Source organism: Oncorhynchus tshawytscha, linkage group LG14 (genome assembly GCF_018296145.1).
Source record: "Oncorhynchus tshawytscha isolate Ot180627B linkage group LG14, Otsh_v2.0, whole genome shotgun sequence".
Classification (NCBI taxonomy): domain Eukaryota; kingdom Metazoa; phylum Chordata; class Actinopteri; order Salmoniformes; family Salmonidae; genus Oncorhynchus; species Oncorhynchus tshawytscha.
This window is the reverse complement of record NC_056442.1, coordinates 41,870,894-41,894,362: the sequence shown is the minus strand read 5'-3', so window position 1 is coordinate 41,894,362 and position 23,469 is coordinate 41,870,894. Positions and strand designations below refer to the sequence as shown.

At 42.1% G+C, this 23,469-nt stretch overlaps 1 protein-coding gene across 1 annotated transcript in view; it reads left to right on the top strand.

Annotated features, from left to right (window-relative positions):
- Positions 1 to 23,469, top strand: part of LOC112267223 (serine/threonine-protein kinase NLK) — an 84,526-nt gene that overhangs the window by 32,432 nt on the left and 28,625 nt on the right. Inside the window, exons 2-3 of the mRNA XM_024445444.2 lie at positions 8,323 to 8,452; positions 8,648 to 8,703. Of these exons, the coding sequence (XP_024301212.2) occupies positions 8,323 to 8,452; positions 8,648 to 8,703 (186 nt within the window). The remainder of the gene's footprint in view (positions 1 to 8,322; positions 8,453 to 8,647; positions 8,704 to 23,469) is intronic.

Below are 23,469 nucleotides of genomic sequence, written 5' to 3'. Positions count from 1 at the left end.
GGCAAAAGGGGGTGAGAACATTTGTAATTTTAAAGCAATTTTCCTGCAACTCATTTTGCCATAGTTTATGCTGTGCTCTTATGCTATCTGAGTGACTCAAATAAAACTAAATCAATGCCTTTTATTTTTTGAATGATCTTTTCTAAATACTTTATATCTGGTTTTAGTCTAAGCTTACACTGAAAACGTTTTACCATCCTGAAAATTATTTTCAAAAAAGTTGTTAATTTGGAGTGGCGGTAACAATTTAGCAGCGGCAGCCCGCCGCTAAATGAATATAGGCGAAACACTGCTTGACGACTATCAGCACTGAACGCAAACTTGAATCTAAATACGTCCGTAGTCTACAGTAATATAAACTAGAAGTTGACCGAATATGATTTTTCAACGCCGATACCGATTAATCAGACTATATATATATTACAAATATGCTGATATATATATATATAAAAACAAACAATTACAACAATACTGAATAAACAATGAACACTTATTTTAACTTAATATAATAGATAAATCAAATATATTTAGTCACAAATAAACAATGAAACATGGTTAATTTAGTTTAAATAATGCAAAAACACAGTGTTGGAGAAGAAAATAAAAGTGCAATATGTGCCATGTAAAAAAGCTAACGTTTAAGTTCCTTGCTCAGAAAATGAGAACATATGAAAGCTGGTGGTTCAATATTCCCAGTTCTTCAATGTTCCCAGTTCAGAAGTTTTAGGTTGTAGTTATTATAGGAATTATGACACATCAACTATTTCTCTCTATACCATTTGTATTCCATATACCTTTGACTATTGGATGTTCCTATAGGCACTTTAGTATTGCCAGCCTAATCTCGGGAGTTGATAGGCTTGAAGTCATAAACAGCGCTGTGCCTCAAGCATTGCTAAGAGCTGCTGGCAAACACAGTATGAATGAATGCTTACGAGCCTGCTGCTACCTACCACTGCTCAGTCAGACTGCTCTATCAAATATCAAATCATAGACTTAATTATAATATAATAAACACAGAAATACGAGCCTTTGGTCATTTAATATGGTAAAATCCGGAAACTATCATTTCAAAAACAAAACGTTTATTCTTTCAGTGAAATACGGAGCCGTTACGTATTTTATCGAACGGGTAGCAACCCTAAGTCTAAATATTGATGTTACATTGCACAACCTTCAATGTTATATCATAATTATGTAAAATTCTGGCAAATTAATTACGGCCTTTGTTAGGAAGAAATGCTCTTCACACAGTTTGCAACGAGCCAAGCGGCCCAAGCTGTTGCATATACTCTGACTCTGCTTGCACTGAATGCAAGAGAAGTGACACAATTTCCCTAGTTAATATTGCCTGCTAACATTAATATATTTTAACTAAATATGCAGGTTTACAAAAATTATCCTTCTGTGTATTGATTTTAAGAAAGGCATTGATGTTTATGGTTAGGTACATTTGTGCAACGATTGTGTTTTTTTTGCGAATGCGCTTTGTTAAATCATCACCCGTTTGGCGGTGTTGAAGTAGGCTGTGATTTGATGATAAATTAACAGGTACTGCATTGATTACATACAACGCAGGACAAGCTAGTTAACTTAGTAATATCATCAACCATGTGTAGTTCACTAGTGATTGTGAAGATGTTTTTTTATAAGATAAGTTTAATGCTAGCTAGCAACTTACCTTGGCTTCTTGCAGCCACAAGGTCCTTTTGATGCGGCACTCGCATAACAGGTGGTCAGCCTGCCACGCAGTTTCCTTGTGGATTGCAAGGTAATCGGCCATAATCGGCACCCAAAAAGTCCAATTACCGATTGTTATGAAAACTTGAAATCGTCCCTAGTTAAATCGGCCATGCCAATTTAATTGGTCGACCTCTAATCTAAACAACTGCCTTTGTCTGAGTAGCACATTACACAAACAGGCATTTGTTTTGTGATTATTGTGGCTGTTGTGGGACTAAACTTGCTATTCTTCTCTTTAACAAAGGTTGGGACAAACTGATCCTGCCTGTAGAGGATGACTGGTACTGTGCTGGTCTCTGTGCTGGTATTATATAGTGTTTGTTGTTGTCACATGTTTGGGGCGGCAGGTAGCCTAGTGGATAGAGCGTTGGGCCAGTAACCGAAAGGTTGCTAGACCGAATCCCCGAGCTGACAAGGTAAATATCTGTGGTACTGCCCCTGAACAAGGCAGTTAACCCACTGTTCCTAGGGCATCATTGTAAATATGAATTTGTTATTGACTGACTTGCCTAGTTAAATAAAGGTTCGATTAAAGAATAAAAGGTTTCATCACCCCCACAATTTTCCCATTAGCTGCTGGAGTCTATGGCCAAAATATTATATATATATATATGTATGTATGTGTGTATATATATAATATAATATATATGTATGTGTGTATATATATATATGTATGTATGTATGTATGTATGTGTGTGTGTGTATGTGTATATATATATATATATATGTATGTGTGTGTGTGTGTGTGTGTGTGTATGTGTTAATTAAAAAAGAAATGGCGGTATGATGGTATTTGATGTTTTTGATTTAATAAAAGTTCTACATTTGCTTCATGAGTAGTGCGTGACCCTAGCGTGACAACACATATATTCTAAATGATTTCAATGGGTCTTTCTCCATTCTGATTGTTTTATACTGTTCAATTCAACTTCAACCTAAAATAGTTTCCTGCATTTCCATAAATTTCTGCATTTCCTGCTCTTATTTGAGATAATTTCCACACTGCTACGATATTTTTAACCAAATGTTGCAATTGTGATTTAAATCAAAACACTTGGGTGAACTTTTGGAATCATGGAAATAGAATGTTTATTAGAATTCTATAGTTAAAATATAAATAATAGTGGGCACTTTGAATACATTGTTTGACATGACAACAAATGAAAATGCAATGGATGGGGCGGCAGGGTAGCCTAGTGGTTAGAGTGTTGGACTAGTAACTGAAAGGTTGGAAGTTCAAATCCCGAGCTGACAAGGTAAAAATCTGTTGTTCTGCCCCTGAACAGGCAGTTAACTGACTGTTCCTAGGCCGTCATTGAAAATAAGAATTTGTTCTTAACTGACTTGCCTAGTTAAATAAAGGTCAAATATATATTTTTTAAATGGATGAGTGTTACTTTGGCTACATTAAATCTTTATTCATATAGCCAACATATTCATGCTTCGCCTATTCCTCTTTGATTTAGAAAATACTGCTGTACAAACAACATGTTGATTTAGGCCTCCACCAGCACTGGTATCAGGCTGTATTAGGCTAGATACGATTGCTCTGACTCAGTACTTTTATTAGCCACTAATGCTATTTGCTAGTTAGCTAACACGATTTAGCTTAACTTGCTAAGAAAATACAAACTAGCTGTTTGCAGATGTATGAAACACAAACTAATATTGTAATTATAGAACACTTGTGGATTAATGTGAAGATCAAATAGGAAACAACATTGTTGTCATCAACATTGTTGCATGTGCTGCATTGACCATGCAAACTGAATGCAAGTGTCTCGTGGTCAAGTAACAGAAAATGCGCTCCTTGAGAGACAGGGGGTGTGGAGAGAGGGAGATGAGAGGGATGACTCAAGTAGCGGAGTAAACTATACAAATGGACGTTACACACGGCATATCACATTTAACAAACCAAAGATTCAAATACCGTAATAGAAGGTAAAGTAAAAACCCAAACCGGTCCATGCATCAATACTGGTATGTAGTAAAATATTCCTCCTGGCCAGGACACACACATCAACAATAATAAAAGCTTTAATGTGTTTGTGAAGCGAGAGAGTGACACTGGTCATCATGAGCATGCAGGCTGGGGGAGAGGCGGGCAGGCAGCTGCGGTCTGTGCTGCTCTATAGGGGAGACAGAGGGCCTAGAAACCACAGTGTTGCTGATGTGACTGCAGACCCTTCACTAGCTGCCTGAAACACATCATCTATTAATAATAAACAGATGAGATACAGTGCCTTGCGAAAGTATTCGGCCCCCTTGAACTTTGCGACCTTTTGCCACATTTCAGGCTTCAAACATAAAGATATAAAAATGTATTTTTTTGTGAAGAATCAACAAGTGGGACACAATCATGAAGTGGAACGACATTTATTGGATATTTCAAACTTTTTTAACAAATTAAAAAACTGAAAAATTGGGCGTGCAAAATTATTCAGCCCCTTTACTTTCAGTGCAGCAAACTCTCTCCAGAAGTTCAGTGAGGATCTCTGAATGATCCAATGTTGACCTAAATGACTAATGATGATAAATACAATCCACCTGTGTGTAATCAAGTCTCCGTATAAATGCACCTGCACTGTGATAGTCTCAGAGGTCCGTTAAAAGCGCAGAGAGCATCATGAAGAACAAGGAACACACCAGGCAGGTCCGAGATACTGTTGTGAAGAAGTTTAAAGCCGGATTTGGATACAAAAAGATTTCCCAAGCTTTAAACATCCTTAAAGTCCTCATGAGAGCCAGTTTCATCATTGCACTTGGTTTTTGCGACTGCACTTGAAGAAACATTCAAAGTTCTTGAAATTATCCGTATTGACTGAATTTCATATCTTAAAGTAATGATGGACTGTCATCTCTCTTTGCTTATTTGAGCTGTTCTTGCCATATTATTATATTTTACAAAGTAGGGCTATCTTCTGTATACCACCCCTACCTTGTCACAAAACAACTGATTGGCTCAAAAGCATTACGATGGAAATACATTCACTGCTAACAAGGCACACCTGTTAATTGAAATGCATTCCAGGTGACTACTTCATGAAGCTACTTTGAAGAATGTCAAATATAACATATTTTGATTTAGCACTTTTTTTTGTTGGTTACTACATGATTCCATGTGTTATTTCATAGTTTTGATGTCTTCACTATTGTTCCACAATGTAGAAAATAGTGTAAATAAAGAAAAACCCTTGAATGAGTAGGTGTGTCCAAACTTTTGACTGGTACTGTACATCCATTGAGAGTGACAATAGTTCCTCAATGTAGCCTATTTGAAAAATCTTTCCAGCTCCCTTTCTATAACCACTCACGTGAAAGGGAAAAACAATGTCATGCTTTTAGCAGGTGGAAAGGTCAAAGTAGGCCTACCTGATTTACTTATTATACCTTGCGCAAATAGCCTACAGCTGTGTCTGTCTGGATCTCACTGGCGTGGGAAACTGAGGGTCCAGAGTATTTTATACAATGTTGCAAGTTTGTTAGAGCAAACTTGGGGCTGGACCAAGTTGAGATGAAGATCATAATTGGCACGCAGATAGGTATAAATGGTAAGATAAATTAGGAACTTTAAATGGAAAAGGTTGCTGACCCCTAGTGTAGCCTATTACCAGCTACTTCGGGAGTGTAATGGCGATCTCTGGCTCCCACTTGAGTCATTTGTGTCTTAATTATTTAATTCACAGTGTGCTTAAAGCATCAGACAATCTCAGTAGCTTACATGTAGTTGATTTTCTTAAAATACATAAGGTGTGTCTGTATATGGAAAAATACATGTTTTAAAATTTCAACCAGTCAATTGGTTGAACCAATATTTTATTTCAGTCGGGGATGGCCCTACTGTAGTTGTCATAATGTAGCGATGGGACAAGAGGAACTGTGGCACATTAGCTAGTACATTCCCCGTAAAGCTGATGCATGAGAGAGCCCAGGCTGGTGTTAAAACCTGGATGGATACATTTTTCCCTCCTGGCCATTCTGGAAGGAAATAATATGTGGAACCAGGCTTTTCTTCTTAGATTAAACTCTTATGGTTTTAGGGTTTATTTTTCCTGCTCTGTTTGAAGTGGTGGATAATATTATTTTGGAAAAGCGTTTCATCTCTAAAAGGCTTGCTGATTAAAAACTGTGAGGGTCTGCGAGATCCTCAAGGTGGTTACTGCTTCTCATCTCTCGGCCTGGAAGTGTGTGTGTCTGAGTGAGAGGGTTCATGGGTATGTTGGTGAATGTGAGTTTGTGTGCGACTGTGCGGGGTGCTGTAGTGTACGTAAGTGTGTGTGTTTGTGACTACGTGCGTGTCTGTGTCCTTTAAGTGAGATGTGGGTTCCAAGGGTGGTCTGGCCTGTCTGACTCACATGGCTCTCTGCTCTGTCTGCTAATGATCCACCTGCGGCATCAATGCAGGCATGATAAATTAAACAAATAATTCATCCAGTTAACCATTTACCATATTCTCTCTATCAGATCACACTTTCTTCTTGTCTCCACAATTTGTTAATAACTTTTATTACCATTACCTTTGAAACATAATTTGAGTGATTATGTGGATTTATACAGTACCAGTCAAAAGTTTAAACATACCTACACATTGAAGGGGTTTCATTTATTTTTACTACATTTTAGAATAATAGTGAAGACATCAAAACTATGAAATAACACCTATGGAATCATATAGTAACAAAGTGTTAAACAAATCTAAATATATATTTTAGATTCTTCAAAATAGCCACCATTTGCCTTGATGACAGATTTGCACACGCTTGGCATTCTCTCAACCAGCTTCACCTGGAATGCTTTTCCAACAGTTTTGAAGGAGTTCCCACATAGCAGACAACAAGTGCTCAGCATTTTCCTTCACTCTGCGGTCGAACTCATCCCAAACCATCTCAATTGGAGGTGTGTTGGTTCATTGTCCTGTTGAAAAACAAATGATATTCCCACTAAGTGCAAACCAGATGGGATGGTGTATCACTGCAGAATGCTGTAGTAGCCATGCTGGTTAAGTTGCCTTGAATTCTAAATAAATCACTGACAGTGTCACAAGCAAAGCACCCCCACAACATAACACCTCCTCCTCCATGCTTTACGGTGGGAACCACACATGTTGAGATCATCCATTCACCTACTCTGCATCTCACAAAGACACAACTGTTTGAACAAAAAATCTCAAATTTGGACTCATCAGACCAAAGGACAGACTTCCATAGGTCTAATATCCATTGCTCGTGTTTCTTTGCCCAAGCAAGTCACTTCTTATTATTGGTGTCCTTTAGTGGTTTCTTTGCAGCAATTTGAACATGATGGCTTGATTCATGCGGTCTCCTCTGAACAGTTGATGTTGATGTCTCTGTTACTTGAACTCTGAAGCATTTATTTGGGCTGCAATTTCTGAGGCTGGTAACTCTAATGAACTTATCCTTTGCAGCAGAGGTAACTCTAGGTCTTCCAGTTCTGTGGTGGTCCTCAGTTTCTAGAGCTAGTTTCATCATAGCGCTGGATGGTTTTCCAGATTAACTGGCCTTCATGACTTAAAGTAATGATGGACTGTCGTTTCTTTTTGCTTATTTGAGCTATTTTTGCCATAATATGGACTTGGTATTTTACCAAATAGGGCTATGTTCTGTATACCCCCTACCATGTCACAATACAACTGATTGGCTCAAAAGCATTTTTACAAGGCACACATGTTAATTGAAATGCATTCCAGATGACTACCTCATGAAGCTGGTTGAGAGAATGCCAAGAGTGTGCAAAGGGTGGCTACTTTGAAGAATATCAAATATAACATATTTTGATTTGTTTAACACTTTTTTTGGTTAATACATGATTTTGATGTCTTCACTATTATTACACAATGTAGAAAATAGTAAAAATAAAGAAAAACCCTTGAATGAGTAGTTGTGTCCAAACTTTTGACTGGTACTGTACATACTTAATTGTGTGTGTGTGTGTGTGTGTCAAGGGTTCATGATGTTCTGGTCCATGTTACATTAGATGCATGTTGACAAACTACACAGTGTGCCTCAATGACCACCGTCTCAGTTAAAATCAATAACCTCTTTCACGACCTTTCTGTTTTCTGCTAATGGGTATTGTAAAATGCTTTGGACTAATCTTCCCTTTAAGGCTGGGGTTTGGTGGTTGTTATGAAGACATTTCATTTGAAGGAAAATGTAAATAAATATTGTTATTTAATACAGGAACACCACTGAATGTCACCTTCCTGGTGTGAGATGTATTTGTATTTCTGGGTTTGCAGTTACTTCACCCCTGCTAAGATGATAGTACCTTAGTAGTGTAACCAAATCGCACCTCTGCTTAAATGATAGTACCTTCAGTAGCGTAACCAAAGCAGTGTTTAACCTGAACTGCACTTATTTCTCTCTTAGCACTGTTAATATTGATTATTTCTTAGACTGCTTGTTTTTTCATGGTATGTTCATGTTTTTAATCATTTACTGTATTGCCACTCACTCTGAAAATATGGCTGGGCATCAAATACAAGGCTATGACAGGAGCTTGCTGTGTGATGTCTGTGAGGGTCTTGTCTCATTCTCTGATCCTCTCCCTCCACTCCAGGTCAGTGACGGACCCCCGGGATGGAAAGCGAGTCGCCCTCAAAAAGATGCCCAACGTCTTCCAGAACCTCGTCTCCTGTAAGAGGGTCTTCCGTGAGCTGAAGATGCTGTGCTTCTTCAAACATGATAATGTGAGTGGATGGCTAGCCTCCCTGCCCTCTCTTGGTTCCTCTTTTTCTCTTCCCCCTGTCACCTCCCACCCTCATCTCTTCCTCTCTGTCCTTTCCTACTCTCTATTCTCTTTCTCTCTTTACTCTCTCTCTCTCTCTGATCCTTCTCTCCATCCCCTCCCTCCGGATGTGCCTGACCTCTTCTCCTCTCCGCAGGTGCTCTCGGCTCTCGACATCCTACAGCCTCCACACATCGACTACTTTGAGGAAATGTATCCTTAAACGATGACACAGTGGCCAGTCTATGTGGCCTGTATTCATCAAACCCCTTCCTTCCAGTCTCACAATCGTAGGAGTTTAAAACCACTTCTTACACATATTCCATGCAATTTTGTTTAAGCAGCTATGTTAGCTATCAGTGAATCTCCCTGGCTGCTGGCTCCTTCCACAGGTTAAAGTGGACAGACATGTCTGCTGTATATTAAATCTGATCTGTTTCGGTTGTTTAGATGGGATGTGTTGTGTCATTGCTGCTAAGTGGGCTCTGCCTGTATGGTGTCAGTCCAGATCCAGTTTTATGCTACCTGCTGGAAGGCCCCTATCAGATTTAGAAACTCTCTCTATCGCCTATGCCCAGGGAAGTCTATGTCTGCTGGGGTTGTTAAAATGGTGAGGTTTTTACTGACCTGTCTCATTGACATTATTTTGCTTCCAGGAGTGATGATTGGGGCGTGGGAGGAGACCGGAGGAAAGGAGCTGAGCTTGCTGATTCAGTGGGAGATAGATGGGTGGGTGATCTACTGGCAGGTGGCGTCTACCTCTTTCTCAGTCTTGTTTTCACTCTTACAGGTGGTTTGGGTGGAGGGGGGTCATTTGGCTGTTTGTTTACCCACTGCTATCCCCCATATTGGTCCTCATCAGTCGACAGCACTATCAGTTGGTATCTAGTGACTGACCGAATACTGTAGCTATGGAAAAATGAGTTGAGCCTGCTCCCATTCTGCATGTTCAGGGTGAAGGGAAAGGCACAAGCCTCTCACCGACACCTTTTAGTTATATTTTCCTTGGTTTATTTTTGGGTGTAGGAGGATGAGGAGGGCGGTAAGGAGGGAGTGTAAAATGCTGAGATGTCCCATTTAGTTTTCATTCTTATTTCTAATATTTCCTTTATGGACTGGAATTGGAGGAATGAGGCTCGAGGCTTTCCGAGCTTTCTCTGTAATCTAGCATATCATTTAATCAAACAAATGACACATTGCTCGCCTGTATTGAACTGGATCCCGGTCACTCCATATGCTCTTATAAACCCTTCTACATTTCTTTATTTCTAGTTTACATCTCTCTAAACCAAGTGGACTTTCTTTAGTTCTGTCTTGGCAGTCTTTCTAGTGAATTATGAGAGAAATTGATCTCTCATTAATAAAGAAAGAAAAGAAGCAACAAAACCCACTTAGCTTATTTACCTCTGTATTTTTAGCTGTTACTCATTCGGCAGAGTGATTATTCCCTTTACTCTTAATTGTGTGACATTCTGCTGCTTTTGGACTTGCTTTAAAGCACACAATGGAAGGCCCTAATGAGTGTACTGTATAGCAGCATTTCTGTGTGCTTTTTGATACTAGAATAAACAACAACTGGAATATATGCTGTGTGCTCACGTGCATGACAATTTGTGCCTTTGAGAGTGTTGGGGGAGTGGTGGCATATTGAACTCAGGCAGCGGTCTATTTGAAGGCAGGGAAACCAGGAATAGGCCCTGGAAATAGGTATGTCATCTGTATTTTCTTCCTCTTTATTACGCACTCTCTCTCATTCTCTCTGTGCCCCTTTTTCTCCACTTTCCCTTTGCTGATGTAGATTTTCCACTATGAATCCAATTCAATTGTATTTTTCTGTGTTTATATTTTGTATTTGAGTGAGAAACGACATTCATGTTTTGTTTAGTAGCGTAACACTAAAGCTATGAATAAATCAGTGTTGTTGGTAGAATGAGTCCTTCAGGCGTAGGGTTGGAGCTTGGGCCTCTGTGATATAACTATCCTGTTCTGTGTATATCCTGGGGGGCACACGCATATACACACACACCAGTGGCGGTCGGTTCCGTTTCTGTTTAAGATGAGGGAGGACAATTCTTTTTTTTCCATGAGCATGGCCTTGTTTTTAATACAGCATATTGGATGACTGTCATTCATATTCCATTCACCCAGTTCAATTTAACAGTGATACCTGATGTTGCTAGAACCTAGCCTACAACCTAGATGCACACATATCGAGAGAAAAATTTGAGGTGACAGACAGTAACACATGGACAGACAGTGACACGTTCAATACCGTTTTGCACACTCTTGCCTGCATCTAGCTGATCTAGGGTGTAATCATTAGTCCAACAGTTGCAAACAAGAGTTTCTATTGGACAAATTCAGGTATGTTTATCCCCACTTCATTCCGTTTAAGAAATGCTTTTCAACTTAAATCGGTCGGAATGAATACACCCCTGATCACCTGTAAACACAGTTCACTTTCATAACAGCCACATTGTATTCCTTCTCGCATCTATGCACTCTCCTCCTCTCACCTTTTCCTTTCGCTTGTGAACTTCAATGCACATCACATCAGCTGTATGTGACCAGGCAAAAAAAACTTTCCAAGCCAAACCATATCATAACCGCTACACACAGCCTACATCGTTGTCACCATATCTGCTAAAGTAATAGCATAGGCAACATAGCTAATAGAAATAACGTGTTACTAAACTCGCTACAATCATGCAGAAACGTTACAGTATACAGTCAGTAGGCGTTTTAGAACTAACACCGGCGGGCCCTGGTGGCAATACATTTGTAAAACCAAACGCTTACTTTAACTTGGAAGCTTTTTTTGTGTTGTGTTGGATAGTCATAGCCAGCTAGCTAACATAGCATCCCTCTTTTTGAACAGGGTGTTTGAGTAGGCTAAACTAGCTAGCTGCATTTGCTAGCTAAGTAAGTAAAACTGAAAGTGAAAAAAAAACAATGTATTTGTTTAAAACTGTTCAACTATTGTCTTTCTCTCCGAGTCAACTACTCGTCACATTTTATGCACTGCAGTGCTAGCTAGCTATAACTTATGCTTTCAGTACTAGATTGATTAATTTGATCCTTTGATTGGATACAAAACATGTCAGTTCATGCTGCAAGAGCTCTGAAAGGTTGGAGGACGTCCTCCGGAAGTTGTCATAATTACTGTGTAAGTCCATGGAAGGGGATGAGAACCATGAGCCTCCTATGTTTTGTATTGAAGTCGATGTACTCAGAGGAGGATGGAAGCTAGCTGTCCTCCGGCTCCACCATGGTGCTACCCTACGGAGTGCTGTTGAGGCTACTGTAGACCTTCATTGCAAACAGTATGTTTTAATCAATTGTTTGGTGACGTGAATATATTTAGTGTAGTTTTATCTAAAAAGGTTTACTTTTTAAATGTTTTACAATTTACCTTTTTTATGAAATTCACTGAGGAGCATGGTTGTCCCCTTCCTCCTCTGAGGAGCCTTCATTAACAGAAACACACACACTACTCTGCTGCTGCTTGCATCCTGCGAAGGAAGAAGGCTGCCATTACGGATGCATGAGTGTGTAGGGGTCAGGGCTCTAAATAAAATTTAAAAAAATCATTGGTAGCACTGGTGCTCCCAACTTAAAAAAGTTAGGAGCACCACATGAAATTTATGAGTATCAGAAAATACTATTTTTTTATTGATTTAGATACAGCCTATATTGTTGTGCCCTAGAAACTAATATGTAATACCGTAAAGACATTAATTTATTAGAAAAACTAAAATGTTGATATGAATACCTGTCATTGAAATTACAAAGTATTTAGCAGAATATAAGGTTTGTACATTGTGTAAAAGTACAATTTTCTTGTTGAGATGGAGAAGGCGTTAGCTGCATCCCAATTAAGCGACCTGAGTATGGGAAAGTGGTGTGTCGAAAAGGTAAGGAGTGGGCGTGTGGAAAGGAGTGGGCGTGTGGAAAGCGCTCTGCTATAGGTTGGACAGTGTTGATTAAGCTGTGTTCTTTTTCTTTGGTTTCATTATCAAATTTTTGGGGGGACAAAAATAAACTTAATTTTACTGCTTTTTCTTTTGTTACATGTACATTCTGGACACATTTTACTTTTTTTTTTACGGTAGTTACATTACATCTAGATAGATGGTACTTATGACTAAACACCAATGTATAACTATTATAGAACATGAGCTTTTAAACCCACCCCTCAGCTACTCTTAGTCCATCCCACCTATCTCCATAAACCCACCCCTCAGCTACTCTTAGTCCATCCCACCTATCTCCATAAACCCACCCCTCAGCTACTCTTAGTCCATCCCACCTATCTCCATAAACCCACCCCTCAGCTACTCTTAGTCCATCCCACCTATCTCCATAAACCCACCCCTCAGCTACTCTTAGTCCATCACACCTATCTCCATAAACCCACCCCTCAGCTACTCTTAGTCCATCCCACCTATCTCCATAAACCCACCCCTCAGCTACTCTAGTCCATTCCACCTATCTCCATAAACCCACCCCTCAGCTACTCTTAGTCCATCCCACCTATCTCCATAAACCCACCCCTCAGCTACTCTAGTCCATCACACCTATCTCCATAAACCCACCCCTCAGCTACTCTTAGTCCAGCTCACCTATGTCCATAAACCCACCCCTCAGCTACTCTTAGTCCATCTCACCTATCTCCATAAACCCACCCCTCAGCTACTCTAGTCCATCACACCTATCTCCGTAAACCCACCCCTCAGCTACTCTAGTCCATCACAACTATCTCCGTAAACCCACCCCTCAGCTACTCTAGTCCATCACACCTATCTCAATAAACCCACCCCTCAGCTACTCTTAGTCCAGCTCACCTATCTCCATAAACCCACCCCTCAGCTACTCTAGTCCATCACACCTATCTCCGTAAACCCACCCCTCAGCTACTCTAGTCCATCACACCTATCTCCGTAAACCCACCCCTCAGCTACTCTAGTCCATCACACCTATCTCCGTAAACCCACCCCTCAGCTACTCTAGTCCATCCCACCTATCTCCATAAAACCACCCCTCAGCTACTCTTAGTCCATCTCACCTATCTCCGTAAACCCACCCCTCAGCTACTCTAGTCCATCACACCTATATCCGTAAACCCACCCCTCAGCTACTCTAGTCCATCACACCTATATCCATAAACCCACCCCTCAGCTACTCTTAGTCCATCCCACCTATCTCCATAAACCCACCACTCAGCTACTCTAGTCCATCCCACCTATCTCCATAAACCCACCACTCAGCTACTCTAGTCCATCCCACCTATCTCCATAAACCCACCCCTCAGCTACTCTTAGTCCATCCCACCTATCTCCATAAACCCACCACTCAGCTACTCTAGTCCATCCCACCTATCTCCATAAACCCACCCCTCAGCTACTCTTAGTCCATCCCACCTATCTCCATAAACCCACCCCTCAGCTACTCTTAGTCCATCCCACCTATCTCCATAAACCCACCCCTCAGCTACTCTTAGTCCATCCCACCTATCTCCATAAACCCACCCCTCAGCTACTCTTAGTCCATCCCACCTATCTCCATAAACCCACCCCTCAGCTACTCTTAGTCCATCCCACCTATCTCCATAAACCCACCACTCAGCTACTCTAGTCCATCCCACCTATCTCCATAAACCCACCACTCAGCTACTCTAGTCCATCCCACCTATATCTGTAAACTGCCCTCTTTATGATTTCCATGTGCCATATATTTTTTAACTGCTGTGATGTTTCACAGAAATTCCGAACCTGACTAATTTGATGTTTCACAGAAATTCTGAACGTGACAAATTACATAGTATCTACAGATTGTAAGTTAAAGATAAATATTTTTACTAAAAGTATTGTTACATTGTTGATTGATTGACTATGGTTTTCCAAATCTCTCGACAGTGCTATTTGTAGGGTTAATTTGAGATAAATGTTGTGATTTATCAGCCATTCCTGAACCTGTGACCAGAAACAAGCTACATAGGGGCAAATCCAAAATAAGGGATCTAATAATTCTTTCTCTTCGTAGCAAAATCTGCAGAGCTGAGATGGTTGAATGTCCCAAATACATAACATTCTGTTTGTGGCAAGAATTTTTTATAATAATTTAAATGGAAAAACTCGCAATCGTTGTTTTATGTGTCAGTTCATAAACCACGTGCCACAGAATTGGCACATAAAACATCTCTTGCCAACTATTTTGCTACTTGTATGGCGCCGCGGTCAACATTCTGGTCCTCAAGTTAAACTGGTTGCCAATTTTGGTCAATTAATTAAGGGCACATCTAGATGGCTGTCAATATGAATCATTTCTTATGTAGGCCACGTTAGCTACCGATCGTGATAACTAGTAGGAAGCACTTCAAGCCGGCAGGCCTTCCGGTACAACACCAGGTAACATCACTGAATAAGTACAAGTCGTTTTAGAATGGCCCACGACATGGTTTATGAATGTAAAATGCAGTCCTGGCGATCCACTATAGGAAGACAAAAATGTTGCCCCGGTAATATGGGTCAGATTTGGACCTGGTTGGGCTAGAAGCAAACCGTTTTTGCTGGATTAATGGTGCATATCTTTTTGGTGCTTGGAAATAACCAGTGGTGTGAAGTATTTAAGTAAAAATACTTTAAAGTACTACATAAGTCGTTTTTGGGGTATCTGTACTTTCATTTGAGTCATTTTCTGTTAAGGTATGTTTTACTTTTACTACAGTATGACATTTTGAGTACTTTTTCCACCACTGGAAATAACAGTACAGTGAAGCCTTATCATTACAACAATTATTATCAAATCAAATGTATTTGTCACATGCTTCATAAACAACAGGTGTAGACAAACAGGGAAATGCTTATTTACGGCCCTTCCCAACAATGCAGAAAGAAAAATACACATTACAATTTAGATGCATTTTAAAATCATTAACATAGACATTATAACTAGGTGAGGTGTTTTATTTGTTTTTTTAATACAAATTATGCTGTTGCTTGAGTAATTTCAGGTGGAAGTGAGTTGATCAGGGCTCTATATAATACTTTGCGTTGCCTTGAATTCGTTCTGGATTTGGGGACTATGAAGAGACTCCTAGCGGCATGTCTGGTAGGGTAAGTATGTCTTTCAGAGCTGTATGTAAGTTGATTATACAGACAGTTTGGAAATGTCAATACAATAATATTTCTCACAAAAACAAGATTTGCTGCAGTTAGTCTCTCATCAAACCTCAGCCAGGAAAGACTGGCATGCATGTTGTTGATATTAGTTCTGTATGTGCAGTTAATGGCAAGGTGTGCTGCTTCTGTTTTGAACCAGCTGCAGTTTTGTTAGGTCTTTCTTTGCTGCACTTGACCATATTACCGGAGAGTAATCAAGATGGGACAAGACCAGAGCTTGAACGACTAGTACAGTTGAATTGTGTGAAGAATACCTAACTTTTGTTTTTATAACAGACATACCTCTCCCCATCTTCACAACAACTTTGTCAATATGACTTGCCCATGATAATTGACCATCCAATGTTATATCTAGCAGTTTAGCTTACTCAACTTGCTCAATGGTCACACCATTTCTACACAATTCCAGTTGAGGTGTAGGTTTTAGAGAATGTTTTAAAACAAATACAATGCTTTTAGTTTTAGCTCTATTTATTACCAGTTTATTATTTATCCCCCATTTTTATACTGACTGTAACTCCTTATTTATAATTTCAGTGAGCTCACTGGCTTTGGGTGCTGACATGTAGAGTGTTTAATCATCCGCATACATAGTCATTCTACACCGAACAAAAATCGAAATTAAACATGCAACAATTTCAAAGATTTTAGGCTTTGTTCTTTGTCATGGTAGCAGCGTAGGCTTAACACTGGTACTCAACGCAGTTCCAGCCAGCACAGCTCTCAGGGCCGACGGAAACGGCAACAAACAGCTGGGATTTAAACAGCCACAAGCCCGGAACTATCCGCAGTACCAGCCGCAAGGGCTTACCGTATCAAGGGCGGTGTTCAAACTGTCAAGGAAACCTGGCTAGCTTCATAGCGAGCAGCTAAGCTAACCACTTTACCAACCAGCAGGTTTTTAGGGTTTGGCAGTATCCCGGGACAGATAGTAGTGGTTCCAGAAACTGAGGATAACCACGTCACGAGGTCTACATGAAAAAGGTAGGCTAGTAAATATTTGTTTTCTCAAGAAAAAACTTTTTCAGACATTTTCAAAAACACCCGAGCTCTCTCTAGTACCACGTTCAGCATGCGTCAGCCTCTGACATTGTATGTATACTTAGTGATGTGGGTATGAGGAACTTGAAGCTCTCGTCCGGCTCCACTACAGTCCTGTGGATGGGGGCGTGCTCAGCCTTCCGTTTTCTGTAGTCCACGATCAGCTCCTTTGTCTTGCTGACGTTGTGGGAAAGGTCAGTGTCCTGGCACCAGACTGCCAGGTCACTGACCTCCTCCCTAAAGGCTGTCTCATCATCATTGGTGATCAGGCCTACCACCGTTGTGTCGTCAGCAAACTTAATGATGGGTGAACAGAGAGTACAGGAGGGGACTAACCACGCACCCGAGAGGCCCCATGTTGAGGGTCAGCGTGGCGGATGTGTTGTTTTCTACCCTCACCACCTGGGTGTGGCCTGTTAGGAAATCTAGGATCCAGTTGCAAAGGGAGGTTTTCAGTCCCAGGGTCCGGAGCTTAATGATGAGCTTGGTCGCGCAGAAAGAATAATCACAAATGTCACCAAATTGGTTGTAGTTTAGAGCCCTGGTAGGGGCTGAGGCCGGTAGCTCTGCTAACTTGTAAGCATTTCCTCTGTGGGTTTTGGTGTGCACGCTGTTTTTCTTGGGTGTACTTTTGTAGGGGGTTAGCGTCCCCTCATCTCATTTTCCAGCCTGATTTGAGAGGTTAACATTTTCCCACCTACCAACACCCCTACTAGTCCTGACTAACAACTACTTCACTGTCTTCCACTGAGTGTTATCTCCAGAGTTATCTGAGCCAACGTGTCTCCATATCTTTACCATGGCACTCCTATGTTCATTACCACACACACACACATCGAGGAAGGCTAGTGAATTACTGGCACAACAACAGGCTGTATATAGCCCTCAATGTGACATGGCATGGGGCTATCACAACCTACCAAGAGAAAGAGAGAGCACATTCAGGGAAACCACATGCCTGCCTGCTTTTGAGAAGTCTGTTATGGGGAGTTACACATTGTCAGGAAATGACTTGGATATTGAGTCTATCCACAATCACCGTGCTTAGGTTTGGTTGCCCACTGCTCTTTCTATTTCTTCCTATAAATACCCCCTCTGAAAATTAAATTATCCTGCTGAAATACAGAGTCTGGAAATGGGTGGCTAATCTGAATAGGCTCTCTATCTCGGAGTAGTGTGTTGTGTTTGACTCAGGACTGACTGCATCCATGTGTCAGATATAGTGAGTCATTTGCTGTTCCGGAATTGACTGTACCTATTTTAGTATTAAGGTCTCTGCTGAAGTTGCTTGCGTGCATTTATGAATGAGCGGGAGCGAGAGGTCTGACACGCCTTCTGTCTTTGTGTGTGTTTCTGTTTGTGCATGCATATGTGTTTATTAAGCACCCACGGCAGAGTACTGTAGGCTGGTCTGTTCTCCGTCTTGGTCTGCTCTGTCAGAACAGGAATATGTATGTCATCTCCCCAGATGTACACGCTGGTTATTATGTAGAGGGGGTGTTTTTAATCAGGTAGCATATTAAACTGAATACACTCTTCTATACAAACACACACAGCCAGGCCTGTGCAGCCTGATAATGATTCAACTGCTCCTGACACAGGAAGATGTGATGATTACAGCCTGATAATGGTTAAACTGCTCCTGACACAGTGTAACGGGTTTCTTCTTCCTCCTCTGAGGAGGAGTAGGAGAGATCGGCCCAATGTGCAGCGTGGTAAGTGTCCATTTTAGTTTATTAAACTGATACAAACCAAAACCAAAACAGTCCTGAAATGTGAAACAAACATTACAACAGGAAACAATCACCCACAACTCAAAAGTGAAATTAGGCTACCTAAGTATGGTTCTCAATCAGGGACAACGATTGACAGCTGCCTCTGATTGAGAACCATACCAGGCCAAACACAGAAATCCCAAAACAAAGAAAAAGGAACATAGACAACCCACCCAACTCACACCCTGACCATACTAAAACCAAGACATAACAACAGAACTAAGGTCAGAACGTGACACACAGGCAGATGTGATGATTACAGCCTGATGCACGGCAACAATAAGGGAGGGAGATACTCTCACAGGCAATTAGATTAAATGTAAATTTGGATTCAGGAAGACGTTGCAGGTGCTTTATGAAATAAATGGATGTGCTTGACTTTTCATCATAAAACAAAATGACTCACCCCAATGCACCGAGCGATATAAACTCAACAAAAAAAGAAATGTCTTCTCACTGTCAACTGCGTTTATTTTCAGCAAAATTAACATGTAAATATTTACATGAACATAAGATTCAACAACTGAGACAAACTGAACAAGTTCCACAGACGTGACTAACAAATGGAATAATGTGTCCCTGAACAAAGGGGGCAGTCAATATCAAAATTAACAGTCAGTATCTGGTGTGGCCATCAGCTGCATTAAGTACTGCAGTGCATCTCCTCCTCATGGACTGCACCAGATTTGCCAGTTCTTGCTGTGAGATGTTACCCCACTTTTCCACCAAGGCACCTGCAAGTTCCTGGACATTTCTGGGGGGAATGGCCCTAGCCCTCACCCTCTGATCCAACAGGTCCCAGGCGTGCTCAATGGGATTGAGATCCAGGTTCTTTGCTGGCCATGGTAGAACACTGCCATTCCTGTCTTGCAGGAAATCATGCACAGAAGGAGCAGTATGGCTGGTGGCATTGTCATGCTGGAGGGTCATGTCAGGATGAGTCTGCAGGAAGGGTACCACATGAGTGAGGAATATGTATTCCCTGTAACGCACAGAGTAACAACAACAAGCTCAGTCCGATGATGCTGTGACACGCCGCCCCCGACCATCACGGACCCTCCACCTCCAAATCGATCTCTCTCCAAAGTACAGGCCTCGGTGTAACGCTCATTCCTTTGACTATAAACGCGAATCCGACCATCACCCCTGGTGAGACAAAACCGCGACTCGTCAGTGAAGAGCACTTTTTTGCCAGTCCTGTCTGGTCCAGTGACGGTGGGTTTGTGCCCATAGGCGATGTTGTTGCTGGTGATGTCTTGTGAGGACCTGCCTTACAACAGGCCTACAAGCCATCAGTCCAGCCTCTCTCAGCCTATTGCGGACAGTCTGGGCACTGATGGAGGGATTGTGCGTTCCTGGTGTAGCTCGGGCAGTTGTTATCATCCTGTACCTGTCCTGCAGGTGCGAAGTTCGGATGTACCGATCCTGTGCAGGTGTTACATGTGGTCTGCCACTGCGAGGACGGTCAGCTGTCCATCCTGTCTCCCTGTAGCCTTGTCTTAGGCGTCTCACAGTACTGACATTGCAATTTATTGCCCTGGCCACATCTGCAGTCCTCATGCCTCCTTGCAGCATGTCTAAGGCACGTTCACGCAGATGAGCAGGGATCCTGGGCATCTTTCTTTTGAAGTTTTTCAGTCAGTAGAAAGGCCTCTTTAGTGTCCTAAGTTTTCATAACTTGTGACCTTAATTGCCTACTGTCATTTAAACAGGGAAAACCACAAGAGGTCTTAAAATGTCTATTAGGTTTCCCCTTACCTCACCTTGCCAACGTGTGTTTACATTAGTACTTTGCCTCTTGCTCCACTCTTCTGTGGGTTAGTCATGCAGGGAGGGGGAGGGTTGGCTCCCTGACATACAGCAGATCCCAGGTGCCTCTCTGCCACTTCCCACTTGGATGTGTTGGTTGGCATAGTAACAGGTAACCAGAGCCCTCTGGGAGTGTGTTCAGCGCCAGGTCACATGGTTAAAAGGGGAATGATTGCGCACAGGTGGGCAGGCCAGGGGTGTCATACCCTACACAGATTAACCCAACTAAAGTCCATACACACAATAATACTGGATATGTTGAACACTCCATTCTTATAACAGAAACTGATCCCCAGATTCCAAACCATTCCTCTCTTCACACATTTATCTGCTCCATCTCCATCACTCCTCTGAATGACTAGAGGTGTCCAGCGCCCCAGTGGCTGGTGTTCTCGCACTCGCTCGCTCGCTCACTCACCATCAGGGCATGCCTTTTTACCCGGAGAAAGAGAGAGCCTTGTTATTGTCACCACAGCAGAGAGAGAGAGTCAACCACCACCGAGCGAGCATGGGACTCAGAGGAAAGAGTGTAGTTTGCATTTCAGTGGAGGAATCAAGCATGCAGATGATTTGCGTGAGGATAATTATACAGTATTAGAGGCAGGACAAAAGTAATCTGTTCCCTGCCTTGTCACTGATACAATTAAGGGACTCCTGGGCTTTGCTGGGTTATTTCCTGACAATTTGGCAAATTGCAATTGGCAATGAGTTGTTTCATCCATGGATTGTCAGAATACCTATTGCGTGGGATTTTACAACTATTATGGAAGATATATGTTGTCGTTATTAGTCATTGTCACTTTGAGATGACATGGATGCATAGCGAAATGCAATTTGCTCCCAATTTGGCTTGGCTCTAAATTTAGACCAATGTAACTAAACATGAATTATTAATAAATGTTTAAGGCTAAACCGTGCATGTCTCTTGCTGAAGTAGACATGCACACAGTGCTGTCGGTGAGAAGCTGAGTGGTAATTAAGCGTTTCGTTTTATCAAGCAGAAAGGAAGCATCGGGAGCTGTGCCGAGGCCAGATAGATGGGTCGGCCCCTGGGCCTCATGTTCTCCACTGTGGTGTGTCCGGTTGGCACTTATCTCCTCCATGTGTGAGAGACGCTAGCAGAGGGGATGGGATCGTAGTATGCAAGGGAGAGACCTTGTGATAGAGGGAGGGAGTGTGTGTGTGTGAGGCGAGTGATAAGACGAGGAGGGGTGACGGGTTAAGGCACATGTATATGTAGTATAATATAGTATATGTATGTACAGTGCATTCAGAAAGTATTCAGTCCCTTGACTTTTTCCACATTTTGTTACGTTACAGCCTTATTCCAAAATCGTATTATCAATCTACACACAATGCCCCATAATGACAAAGCAAAAACAGGTTTTTAGAAATATCACAGTTATATAAGTATTCAGACCCTTTACTCAGTACTTTGTTGAAGCACGTTTGGCAGCATGCTTCAATGGGAGTTTCTCCCATTCCTCTCTGCGGATCCTCTCAAGCTATGTCAGGTTGGATGGGGAGCGTCGCTGCACATCTATATTTAGGTCTCTCCAGAGATGTTCGATCGGGTTCAAGTCCGGGCTCTGGCTGGGCCAGTCAAGAACATTCAGAGATTTTTTCCTGAAGCCACTCCTGCATTGTCTTGGCTGTGTGCTTAGGGTCTGAGCTAAACGACTACCGCCCCGTAGCACTCACATCCGTCATCATGAAGTGCTTTGAGAGACTAGTCAAGGACCATATCACCTCCACCCTACCTGACACCCTTGACCCACTCCAATTTGCTTACCGCCCAAATAGGTCCACAGACGATGCAATCTCAACCACACTGCACACTGCCCTAACCCATCTGGACAAGAGGAATACCTATGTGAGAATGCTGTTCATCGACTACAGCTCGGCATTCAACACCATAGTACCCTCCAAGCTCGTCATCAAGCTCGAGACCCTGGGTCTCGACCCCGCCCTGTGCAACTGGGTACTGGACTTCCTGACGGGCCGCCCCCAGGTGGTGAGGGTAGGCAACAACATCTCCTCCCCGCTGATCCTCAACACTGGGGCCCCACAAGGGTGCGTTCTGAGCCCCCTCCTGTACTCCCTGTTCACCCACGACTGCGTGGCCATGCACGCCTCCAACTCAATCATCAAGTTTGCGGACGACACAACAGTGGTAGGCTTGATTACCAACAACGACGAGACGGCCTACAGGGAGGAGGTGAGGGCCCTCGGAGTGTGGTGTCAGGAAAATAACCTCACACTCAACGTCAACAAAACTAAGGAGATGATTGTGGACTTCAGGAAACAGCAGAGGGAACACCCCCATCCACATCGATGGAACAGTAGTGGAGAGGGTAGCAAGTTTTAAGTTCCTCGGCATAAACATCACAGACAAACTGAATTGGTCCACTCACACAGACAGCATCGTGAGGAAGGCGCAGCAGCGCCTCTTCAACCTCAGGAGGCTGAAGAAATTCGGCTTGTCACCAAAAGCACTCACAAACTTCTACAGATGCACAATCGAGAGCATCCTGGCGGGCTGTATCACCGCCTGGTATGGCAACTGCACCGCCCTCAACCGTAAGGCTCTCCAGAGGGTAGTGAGGTCTGCACAACGCATCACCGGGGGCAAACTACCTGCCCTCCAGGACACCTACACCACCCGATGCTACAGGAAGGCCATAAAGATCATCAAGGACATCAACCACCCGAGCCACTGCCTGTTCACCCCGCTGTCATCCAGAAGGCGAGGTCAGTACAGGTGCATCAAAGCTGGGACCGAGAGACTGAAAAACAGCTTCTATCTCAAGGCCATCAGACTGTTAAACAGCCACCACTAACATTGAGTGGCTACTGCCAACACACTGTCAATGACACTGACTCTACTCCAGCCACTTTAATCATGGGAATTGATGGGAAATGATGTAAATATATCACTAGCCACTTTAAACAATGCTACCTTATATAATGTTACTTACCCTACATTGTTCATCTCATATGCATACGTTGATACTGTACTCTATATCATCGACTGCATCCTTATGTAATACATGTATCACTAGCCACTTTAACTATGCCACTTGGTTTACATACTTATCTCATATGTATATACTGTACTCGATATCATCTACTGTATCTTGCCTATGCTGCTCGGTACCATCACTCATTCATAT